Here is a 12,333-nt window from a genome sequence, read left to right as displayed (position 1 = left end):
TTTAGCATCACATCTCTTATAAGTGAAGTTGATGACGCCAATGTAACTTTGGAGGTTATATATGTAAATACATGAGAACTGTGTGGCATGCTTGTAAAATTTTCTTTTTTAAGTACAGTTAGTTAGATTTGCTGAAGAACTGTAGCGCATTATAAGCCACAAGTTATTCTGCTGTACGGCGCTACGCCTGCCACAAATCTACAGAAGCAATATCTATCCACCTGTAAAAAAATTATTAAAAATAAACAAAAAATAATAGAAAGAATTAAGAAATTGTTTCCGAAATCGCTGGAAGTTGCAGAGAGGAGATAAAAGAGAGAAATTGTTTCTCTAATGCCGGGCAGCATTCAAGTCTCAGGTAGTATATTGCAGCTTTCTTTATTTGTTTTAGCAGAAAGCGAAGAACTTGATTCAGATTGCGTGCAGTTCTTGGGTTTATGGATCATGCGTCTGCTCCTCCCCTCAGTTCCCTTTCGTTAAGGGGTGAGTCAATTTACTGTATTCTTCTTTGTTCTTTTATTTTTCTTTTTTTTTTTAATTTTTTTTGAAGAAAATTTACATAGATACCACAATTTTTATGTATTTACATATCTAACACCCAAAATTTGCTTTTTATACTTATAACACATTGGTGTAATAAATCTATGGATGAAAACATAGTTATTTGATTTGTTTTCCACAGTTTCTATGGGGAAGGAGGAGTATCGAACTGTGGGGGGTGGAGAATTGTCTCTGTGAGTGAGCTTCTTTCACATTATTCGTGGAAGATAAACCAAATAAGGAATTGCATTCTTTTGCTGCCAATTTTTTTTTTAAAGTTATAATTACATACAAAACACCCAAAACATTAATATTTACAAATTAATCACCCAAGGAATTTTTTTGAACTACCAATCCGATGTATTTATGCGCAGATTTGATAAAAATGAAGAATATGAATTAGGGTTTTACCATGAATTTTGATATTTTAGTGAAAATTTGAAAAGTGGATGAAAGAGGGTGGTTGATTCGTAAATAGCAAGTTTCTGGTGCTATGTATGTAATTGCCTCATTCTTTAAAATTTTTAATTTTTAATTTTATTTTGCTGAAGTTGAGGTTTTGCAGTTTAGGTTTCAATTTTCCTTGGATACCTCTTTTAATATTGATTTACTATTATGACATAGAGGAAGAAAGAGATTAATGGTTGTTGTAGCTAAAGAATTTAGGTTTGCATAAAGTTAGAGTTGTATGGAATTTTCCTTGGACAATGCAAGAGGGAAAATTTATGATGCCTTGCCATGATGTATAGTTCCATTATTTGTGTGAATGAGTATAAAATTAAGGGATTTTTTTACATACATACCGCATAATTCTTATATATTTACATGTCTAACATTTAAATTTTGATATTTAGATGCTTGCCACTCAAATTTTTAACATCACATAAAAAATACCTATCTTACAAACTTTTTAAAAGTGAAATATACCTTTTCATCTATAGCTTTATAATACCAAAGTGAAAATTTTGATGACTTGATACTTGCTAGTGAGAAGAACATTAGTTGTCGACAATCTATTATTTGACAATCTATTCTTTTACAATCGTTACTTTGTGCCAGACAAGAAAGATGCTTGCTCGAGCTTGCGAGGTAGGTTTTGATTCAGTCTTGGTTGGGCAAGCTTGGACTTGCTTGGGATGATTCGAAGTTTTTCAAACCCTCGTTTGATTTGTTTAAGCATCCATACACCTAGCGCAACACTTAATATTTTGTTTAGGGCTTTATTACACTATCTAAGATCATTTAAGTGTTGATTTAGTTGAACTAACTATAATTGAACTTAAAATTAAATTTTTTGCCCAATTTTGGCTTATTTTGTATTTCTTTAATTTTAATTAGGATTATTTTCTATTAGAAACATATTTATGTGTTGTTTTTTCTGTTTTGACGAATTTCAACTACTGTTTTTGTGTTTTGGAGACTTTATTCTCTGATTTTCTACTCTATGGCGTTGCATCATTTGTCTTTTATAAGTGGTGTGTTTGTATCTTGCTCAGGAACAGGTGGTGGATTCTGCTTAGCAATTGTGCCTCGTCGAAATCGGTATTTTGTGGTTTCCTTCGTTGTTTTTAGATCGAAAATAGCAGAACGCTGTCTATCCCCTTCCAAACGCCATCAACCTCTCATATTCTCATTCACTTGTCATTCCACAACCACCTCCTCACTAAATTCACTTATTAAACACTTTTTAGAAGCTCTTGAACGTTATCATCTGTTATCATAACCCAACAAACTAAATTATTATAAAACCTAATCTAATGCCCACAAAAAAAAAAAAAAAATCACATCATCCCCGTAGCCTAAATTTGACCCACCCTGACCCTTAATTATAATTCTTTTTCAGCCAAAATATTAATTGGAATAATGAAATCCCCGGTCAGCAATCCGTGAATTGCATCATCAAAAAAAATCCTACTGGTTGATTACATCTTGGGGGATACCCAAGAATACTTTCGATAAAAAGAGTCTCGCTTCATATTATCATAAATCTGGGGTATAGGCAATCAAAGGAAGATTATTCCGTGTGGGAACAGTCCCAATAATCCTATGACTACAAGCTGGAGCTCCAAGGGGTGAGACTTATACCTGCCGAAATAACAAGGATGCCTCAAGAAAGAAAGAGAAAGTTGAGGTTCAGCTACAAAACTAGAAACGCTCCAAACAAAAGAACTTACACCCCGTCTGGGTCGGGGAGCCTTCTAACATCCTAAGCGCACTATTGTTTTTTCAAGTGCAAATGCAAGGTGTAGAGTGCAGGTGCAAGTGAAAAAAAAAATCTGCTACAAGACTCTCCTAAACTCTAAAAAAAATACATAGAGAAAAGAAAAAGACTCAATCCTGTATGAAAATAAGTATCGGCGGGAAAACTCACATACACACAACGTAGCATGAGTCATGCCTTAAAAAGAAAAAAACTCAATCCTGTATGAAAACAAGTATCAGCGGGAAAACTCACATGCACACAACGTAGCATGAGTCATGCCTTAAAAGTGGGGGAAGCTAAAATAGTTATGCCGGTAAGGTAGTGACCTAAAGATAGGCATGTCGTGATGGCAGCGACCCGAAAAGAGGGTATGTCGGTAAGGCAGTGACCCGAAGGAATCCAACTAAAGTAGATAATATCAATCATGCAGACAAACATATACATGCACATACACAACATGTAAATGAGCAAGTGGTAGGTTAGGTCGATCGGGATGGAGCAGATGGAGCATCCGGTCAAACCAAAGTGTTGTGTCAACCGGGCCGGGGTAGCCAGCTGAAACACAAGTGATGTGACCGGTTCGAGATAACCGACCGAGGCACAAGTGCTGTCAGTGCAGGTGCAAGTGCAAGTGTAATGTGTAAATGAAAAAAAAATCTTGTAATAGAAATAAGATACGGGCACGGGTTCCAAGACATTAGTATGGAAACCACGTGGAGGGGACCAGGAGCAGATGCTCGTGCCCTGTATCTTAATTCTGTATTTTTATATTGATGTATAGAATATTGATGTATAGTAGAATTAAGACCGGACATGTATATGCGGAGTTCGACCGCCTTTTTCTTTTCTGGTCCTGAAATCCCCGGTCAACAATCCGTGAATTGCGTCATTCATGGGAACCTCGGTAGCCCTAAGGTCAAAGGAAGGAAATTCTATTCTACGAGTACAAATTAGAGCTCCAAGAGGTGGGACTTATACCTGCCGAAATAGCAAGGATGTCTCAGGAAAGAAAGAGAAAATGAAGGTTCAGCTATAAAGCTAGAAACGCTCCAAACTGCTGTCAAGGAGAAAACCTCAACGAGATGTTCATGAACTTACAATGAAGAATGTTTAGTGAGAAATCCTTCAACTACAATAAATATTTGTCATCTTTAAGAGGAGACAACTAAGATCACTCATAGTAGGATAATGACTTACTAGATTGAGAGGGAAATAAATTCCTTTCACTATAAAGTTTCGAGTGACGAAGAGCCAATACACCGACGACTTGACATAGAATATTAAGGTGAAGAATAAGATTTTTGAATGAAGATTGACTTGTCGGATTTTGGCGTACTTTTGGGTTCAGATGAATTCATTGAGTGACTCCAAACAATAGAATAATTTTATTAGTATACATAAGGTCATTAGGGCAAAAGAGTTAAATTGTCAGTCATCAAGTTTAGAAAAAATGCTCGTTGTGGTGGGAGACCCTAAGTTTGTCAGTGGGAAGGAAAGTAAGATCGTCACATAATCTTAGATGAAAATTGAGATGCAACACAATTATTTTCCCCATATTATAGATATGAAATGTTTATTAAATTTTATAACCTACGCCGGAGAGATTTTTCTGTGGCATACAAAGTTGAATTTGATCAGCTTATGCTGTCATGTGAGTGGGGGGAATCAGAGGAGTACATAATGACAATGCATCTTAAAAGACTAAGGTCATCTACTAGTAATGTGGTGCAGCTATAGCTATATTGGTCTATAATCTATGTACAGACCCTAGCTTTAAAGGTGGAGAAGTATCAACATTACCAAATGACCACCACACGCAAGAGTACACCCATTGGAGGACTCATGCTGACCCTGCCCAAAGAGAAACCTATTTAGAGTAGAGAAAAGGTAGAGATCGCTAACACTCTCATATTCGTACCAGACAACGCAAGAGTACACCCATTGAAGGACCCATGCTGACCCTGCCCAAAGAGAAACCTATTTAGAGTAGAGAAAAGGTGGAGATCGCTAACACTCTCATATTCGTACCAGACAAGAAGTGCTTCAAATGCAACGCTTTTGGATACATTCCATCTGATTGCCTGAACAGACGGTGATTTCTTTCACTGAATAGTGAGTAATTTAAGAAATTGACAGCGACATAGGAGAAAATGAGGATGTCCTAGATGAGTATCAACTTTCTGCTAATGAGGGAGATATGCTAGTTTTTCTACATATTCTTCAGGTTGGACCCATGAAAAAGCTATAGTGGCTTCGTCACAACATCTTTCATATTGCACTGTGAAGTAAAATATGTGCAGTTTTATCACTGACGCATACAATTGTGGGAATGTGGTGTCTATCCAAACAATTAACAAGTTGAACTTGACCAAATAGAAGCAAACACAATTTTATTCTTTTTTTTTTTAGTTGAAGAAAGGAAAGAAGATCATAGAAGACATGTGATTTGTCACTACTCGGCTCGGTGCTTAGAATTAACTAAGACGGGAATAATGATCAAACGGTAGTAATATTTAACTAATCATATTTTGAAAACTTTCAATACATATAAAAGAGTCACTAATCCACAAAATACAATAAATCTAAAGTATACAGAAACAATAACATCTCAAGCCAGTACAAAACAGTATATCAATATCTGAAAGAAACAATAAAAACAATTTATCATCGTAACAAACATATTTAGCAGCAGTGGTCATCATCTTGAAACAAGGTCCCTCCTATCAGACATATCAACCTAAAATTTTTCATCTCCTAAAAAAAAACATTTACTTTAACTGTAAGTTTGACTTGGTGAGTAATTATAATCTAATATGGATTAAATTTCTTAGCTATGCTATGTATAAATGACCAGAAGAAAATACATTTCATTTTTTTAAAACTTTAAAGTTATCCCTTTTTGTTTTACATTTAAGTATTTACCAATTTAACCTCTTTAATAATCACCACAGAATTAAAGTCATTCTCAAAGGTATCCTCAAAGGAGCACGGGCGCATAACCCCTTCCTTTCTATGTACAGCAGCAAGGATCGCTTTGCCAACTTCGACACCCTTTCTCTTCTTCTTCCTGTATGTGGACAAAGCTGCAAGAAATCAAGTGGATTTAACAAAAAAAATTTTGAAAAATTTTGTCTCATATTTTAATTCTGATAGAAATGGCTATCAACATCCAAAAAACTAGCCATAAGAGGAGGGTCTAAAGATGAGTAATTCATGAACTAGTGGAGTTTTAAGTGCACAAGTATATGGTGGGCCCTTTTATGTGGGGAAAATGAGCAATCTTGAGCTATGCTTCTTATGTGATCTGAGTCATCTTGATTTGCCTTTATTTTAGTTGTGTGCGACCATTCAAACCCTAGTTCAAATGGTTCAACCGGCCATGAACTTGATGTTATGATAAAGGATTGATCGCGTTATTTTAAGATTATCTAGGCGTCAAATTAGTTAAATTGAAGCGCAATCCGGACCTTCATTGTTGTCATGAGATTGGCACCGTGTATAAAGTTGTGATTGATTATATAGGAATGATCCTAACAACAATCAAACAGGAAAACATAATTATTCACGTTCCATTTCTATGTATATTTCGTGATTAATTCTAGGGGCATTTTCATGCATAGCACCCGAAACATTGCTATTTACAAATCTAGCACCCTCATTCATCCATTTTTCATATTCTCACCCAAATATCAAACTTCATGATTCAATCCAAACTCATATTTTTCATTTTTCTCAAAATTTCAATAGTTTGATCGTGGCACGCATACATACATCGTTTCAAAAGTAACACTAGGGTGCCACACTTTGTAAATAGCGATGTTTCGGGTGCTATGTATATAATTATCTCTCAATTCTATTGTGATATTTCTTATATTCTTGTATAATAAACCATTTTATGGTGCAGCCCAGTGGTGTCTCTTCGAGAGAATCTAATTGTGATGGTTCATGATGCCGAGGGAGAAGAGATTTTGAGAACAGGTTTTTGTCTCACTAAAGAGTTGAAATTTCATGGTTGAAAATTAGTTTTGAAGTTATGAAAAATAGTTTAGAATTTCTTATCAGAATTCATAACAATGCTGTTGCTCGAACGGGGGCTTTGGGATGACTCATTTCCTCTTAAGAATGGTGGATCTCTCCAGATGAAGCTGCAGTTTTTGCTCAGCGAAGATGATCGAAAGCGGATTCGAGAAATGGTATATTATCCTTATTTTTTAGGGGTATTTATGTGCATATCCCATATTCTTATGTATTTACAAATCTTACAACTAAACATTCATACTTACATGCATACCTCTCAAATCTTTAACATCATGTCAAAAGTAAAGCACTATTTTCTTAAAAGTGAAATACATCTTTTCATGCATGAATTTATGACACCAAAGTATTATAAGTGTAAATATAGAACTTTGGGTGTTAGAAATGTAAATACATAAGATTTGTGTGGTATGTATGTAAATTTCTTTTTTTTTTTTTTTTGTGTAAAGCTACTCCCCAAATCCCACATTCTTGTGTAAAGGAATCCATGCTTCTTTAATTACTTTTAGAGGGATGCTGCACTAAAAAAGAGATGCGTGGAGAAGCCCAGAATCAGGCATAGGAGGTCCTTTTCTGGTAATGTTACGTTAATTTTTTGGGGCATTTTACACACATACCACCCAATTCTTATATATTTACATATCTAAAACCTAATCTTTGCTTTTTACATTTATACCACCCAAATTTTTCATATCATATAAAAAATACAATTTTTTAAAATTTTAAAATGTGAAATACTCTTTATTATGCAGGTAAGGTGGTATGCATGTAAAAATTGAAATTTAGGTGTTAAAAATGTAAATACATTGGAATTGTGTGGTATGTATGTAAATATTCTTATTTATTTATGTTCTACTGAAATATTACTGCTTTCACTTTTAAAATGTTTTAACTCTGAATGTTCAGACAACAGAATTGGTTACTCACCTACAAAAAGAATTGCTGAAAGTGTTTCTGAAGGAATGCTATTGGATCATTCAGTGTTAGCTGAGCCAGTTAAGCTTTCTCCACCTGCAAGATTTCCTATTTTGCATAAAAAAAATTTAATTTTACAGAAATTTAGATGGTTGTCACTTAACAAGTCAACTTGTGTGTGTTTTTTTGATATGGTTGCCTTTGCTCCTATCTTTATCACTTAACTCTTATTTATTGGGGACATTTGCATACATACCGCCCAATTCCTATGGATTTACATACCTAACACCTAAATTTTACATTATAAACTATTTTTACTTTTAAAAAGTGAATTACATCTTTTTCATGTATTGGCAAGGCGGTATATATGTAAAAATTGCAGTTTAGTTATTAGATATGTAAATACATAGGAATTGAGTGCTATGCATGTAAATTTTCCTTTTCTTTTTTGTGATGTCTGGTACAATCTTAAGTTCTCAGAAATATTAACAAAAGTAGCAGTTCTAAAATAATTCAAAATAAAGCCTTGAATAACAATGTACTGAAAATGATAAGTTTGTTTGAGAGTTATGTATGCTAAATTTCCTTGGGGGCATTTACATGCATGCCACCCAATTCCTATATATTTACATATCTAACAGACAAACTTTATTTTTTACATTTGTACTACCCAAATGTTTCATATCACATCGAAAATATCATTATTTTAACTTTCAAAAATTAAAACACATCTTTTCATGCATAGGTAACGGACGTAGTATATCTGTAAAAATTTAACTTTTAGAAGTCAGATATCTAAATACATAGGAAGTAAGCGGCATTTATGTAAATCTTCCATTTTTTAGTGGTGCTTGTCAACTTTACAGCTTCTAAGTCCAAATTTGTTGCAGATAGTTGAACCTTCTTCTGCTGAACAAAGAGAAAAGCTTCCTGCAGACATTACAGGAGAAAAAGATTCAAGTAATTTAAACTCTCCCCAAACCATTTCAAAATCATTTTCTGTAGGAATTTTTTCAGATATCAGTTCAGAAGGAAAATCAATGTTTCTAAAAGAGCCAATTTTTCTCAAAAAGACACACAATTCTATCCCTGCAATGCATTATGAAACTCCAAGAAACAAGGATTTTAAAGATGCAGGCCCTCTTCATTCTGCAAAGTTTGGTAGTTATGTATTAGTGGATAATGGTTCTAATACTATTGGTTCTGAAAAATCTACTAGTGAGAGAAAAGAATTCGCCTCTGTCGTTGTTCGGAAAGGCTCTTCCATCTTACCCATAATACGAAATTTTGAAACTAGTAGAGTGGAGGGAGATCTGAATCTTATTCGAAAGGAGGACAGCGGCGGTGGCGGCTTAGGTTCCAATGTGACATCAAAGGAAAGTTTTTCATCGCACGGTAGCACAGATATAACTTGTAAGAAGCGCAATGCTAAAACTATGACCGGTGATGGAATCAAAACTTCCTATGAAGGAGTCGAAAGAAAGATCAACACGGTGGATGACGATGACAACGAATACAGTAATGAAGAACATAATCTTAGGAACGGACCTCTTCCTTCAACGAAATTGCTTGAGAACTTGGGGAGGTTGGAAGAAGTTGTTGGAACAGAGAGGGATGAAAATATGTTGGAGAGACCTTTGAATGAACAGATTGGAAGAGCTGAACACACTACAGCAGGTAAGAAGCACAATTGTAGAATTTCTTCTGAAGGATCCGACGATGATGATAAAGAAAATGAAGATGAAAGTCTTGGGGGAGAATATCTTCCAAACGAGCAGGGGACATTAGTAAAAGTTGCTGAAACATTGAAAAATGACGAAATTGCTTTACAGAGTCCTTCAAATGAAATTGTGGAAGCATTAAATTCGTGTTTTGACTGGGTATGTCCGATTGGAATTCTGGGAATCTGGACTCCGCGGCGTCTTTGTGTTACTACGGGGAGTAAACTGTTAAGAGAGATTGCTGAAATATATGGATGTTCATCCATGCAAGAAGATGACACTAAGGTTCGTTTTTCGTTTTCCTTAGCAAAAGCGTATCTGGCTTCTTATGGCAATTTTTCTCTCTCTTTATCTTTCTTTTTCTGAAATGTTTTAGCGCACATCAAGAGTTGGATAAGAACGAAATTTTTTAGTTATATTTAAAGTTTTTGGTAATTAAACGACAACTACAACAACAAGCCTTTATCCCATTAAGTGGGGTTGGCTACATGAATCCTTTTTCTCTATTATGTCCTATTGAGTGTCAAATTTTCATTTAATACTAATATATTTAGATCCTTTTTATACAATATGCCTAGCCTTTTTTAATACTACTTCTACCTTTCTTAACATAAGTCTAATCTAAAACATCTACTCTCCTAACCGGATCATCAGACGGTCGACGTTTAATGTGACCAAACCATCTAAGATGACTCTCTATAATGTTATCTGTCACTAGAGCTACACCAACCCTTTCATGGATAGATTCAATGAGTGTTCGATAAGAGCGCTCATAACTAAAGCAAAAAAGAAATGGGCTTTAGCCGTTTCCGAATGTAATCCAACTAAAATAGGGAAATATTTGGTCACCCCTCCTGTTTGAACACAAGTTCTGGGTGATTGGTACGTAAAAATACTAATTTTCTATGCGTGCTCGTCTTATAATTTCTTCTTTTGGTTGTTGTGAGTCATATAGGTTTAGCTCAAAAGATTAGCAGTGGTTTTACATACATACCACACAATCCATACGTATTTACATATCTAACAGCTAAACTTTAATTTTTACATACATGCCTCCTGACCTATGCATGAAAAGATGTATTTCACATTTTAAAAGTTTAAAACAATAGTATTTTTTACATGATATGAAAGATTTGGGTGGCATAAATGTAAAAAATCAAAGTATTGGTGTTAGCTATGTAAATGCATTGGAGTTAGGCGGTGTCTAAGTATATGCCAGGGGTATCATGTTATAATTAGTATAAACACCTAATCGATATATTTCATTCAAGTTTGAGTATATGATACTTTTTTTGGCTTGGGTTTACATATCTATTTACATATATAATGCCTATACTTTAGTTTGTATATTTATACCTCCCAAATCTCTCATATCAACTTTAATATTTATGTTTATACCACCCAAATCTTTCATATCAAGACTTATCAAGACTTTTCTAAAAGTATTTATTGTTTTCTTTTGCATTAATGGACTAGCTTCATTTAGAAATTTGATACATTCAACAGAAAGATGGAGATGCATAGTTACATGACAATGAATGCAAGGTTCAAATGGAAGCTTGATTGAGCAGGTAACATTCTCTTCTGCAGTTTTTATTGGTAGTTAGAGGGAAATTTATACACAGCAGCACACAACTCTTATGTAATTACATAATCTCACACGTAAATTTTCATATTTACATAAATAGCATTTTGGTGCTTTAAACCTATGGATGAAAAGGTGTGTATTTCACTTTTAAAAAGTCATGATATTACTATCTTTTATGTGATTAAAGATTTGAGTGTGGTTATGTGTAAATATGAAAGTTTTAGTGCGAGATATGTAAATACATAAGAAATGTGTGCTATATATGTAAATGCCCATCTTTTGGTCTGTCTATGTGGACTTGTAAATCCGAAACAAAATAATTTGTTTTAGCCTAAGGATGAAAAATCCACTTGTTCTATTTTGTTTATTGTCTATTTACATGCATACCACCCAATTCATACATTTTTACATATCTAACATTTAAACTTTATATTTTTACATTGATGCCGCCCAAATCTTTCATATCACTTAAAAAATATTAGTATTTTAACTTTTAGAAGGTGAAATACACCTTTTCATGCATAAGTGAGTGCATATTTCTGCAAAAATTGAAGTTTAGGTGTTAGATATGTAAATACATAGTATTTACTTGGTATATATGTAAATTTTCTTTTTCTATTTCATTTGTATGTTTCCCAAAATCTACTGATATCATTGAATCCTCTTTTGTAGGGCTGTCAAAACGGCTCGTTGTTGTTGGGCTTGTTAAGAAGCTCGTGTTCGGCTCGTTCGCTAAGTTAACAAGCCGAACACGAACAACACGAACAAATATTTGTTCGTTCGTGTTCGGCTCGTTTTGGCTCGAAATACTTCGTCAATTTTATATATATATATTAATGAAGAATATAGAATAAAAATTATTAATTTACATTTAAATGATGTTTTAAATCTTGTCTCAATCTTTAACATTATATGGCTACGTGATTAGGGTTGTCAAAATGACTATTTGTTCGTGAACGGCTTGTGTTCGGCCCTGTTTTGAGCTCGAAATATAAACGAGCCGAATACGAGCGAGTCTCGTTTACGCCCCTACTCGTTTCAGGGAGTGTGGATTTGTTTTATAAGAGTTGCCTGCGGATTACTTCTTAAGGGTTTATGATCAAAGCTATCATTAACCAACTCAGCAGATATCATTCCTATGTATTTACATATCTAACACCTAAACTTATTTGCACCTTCACATATGCATAAATATATGCATTGTATTTTTAAAAAGTTAAAATAGTAATATATATATATTTTTTTTAATGTGATATGAAAGATTTCGGTGGTATAAATATATAGAAGATAACGTTTAGATGTTAGATATGTAAATACGTGGGAATTTGGTG

General features: G+C 34.1%; 1 protein-coding gene across 3 annotated transcripts; it reads left to right on the top strand.

Moving 5' to 3' along the window:
* Nucleotides 1-6: 6 nt before the first annotated feature.
* Nucleotides 7-11,379, top strand: LOC110017970. Of its 3 annotated transcripts, none has more exons than XM_020715162.1 (9): nt 7-358; nt 427-483; nt 683-734; nt 6,648-6,721; nt 6,806-6,936; nt 7,288-7,354; nt 7,685-7,773; nt 8,584-9,699; nt 10,891-11,379. In XM_020715162.1, exons 1-9 carry the CDS (start codon nt 334-336, stop codon nt 10,906-10,908), a joined length of 1,629 nt encoding a protein of 542 aa, XP_020570821.1. In that variant the 5' UTR covers nt 7-333; the 3' UTR covers nt 10,909-11,379. The 3 variants fall into 3 exon arrangements, with proteins under 3 accessions (XP_020570821.1, XP_020570819.1, XP_020570820.1); XM_020715160.1 differs by having other exon boundaries at nt 10,918-11,378; XM_020715161.1 differs by having other exon boundaries at nt 111-358; nt 10,921-11,376.
* The last annotated feature ends 954 nt before the right edge of the window (nt 11,380-12,333 follow it).

Source organism: Phalaenopsis equestris, unplaced genomic scaffold, assembly GCF_001263595.1.
Source record: "Phalaenopsis equestris unplaced genomic scaffold, ASM126359v1 Scaffold000002, whole genome shotgun sequence".
Classification (NCBI taxonomy): domain Eukaryota; kingdom Viridiplantae; phylum Streptophyta; class Magnoliopsida; order Asparagales; family Orchidaceae; genus Phalaenopsis; species Phalaenopsis equestris.
The sequence above is the reverse complement of the archived record's forward strand: the minus strand, read 5'-3'. Positions and strand labels throughout refer to the sequence as shown.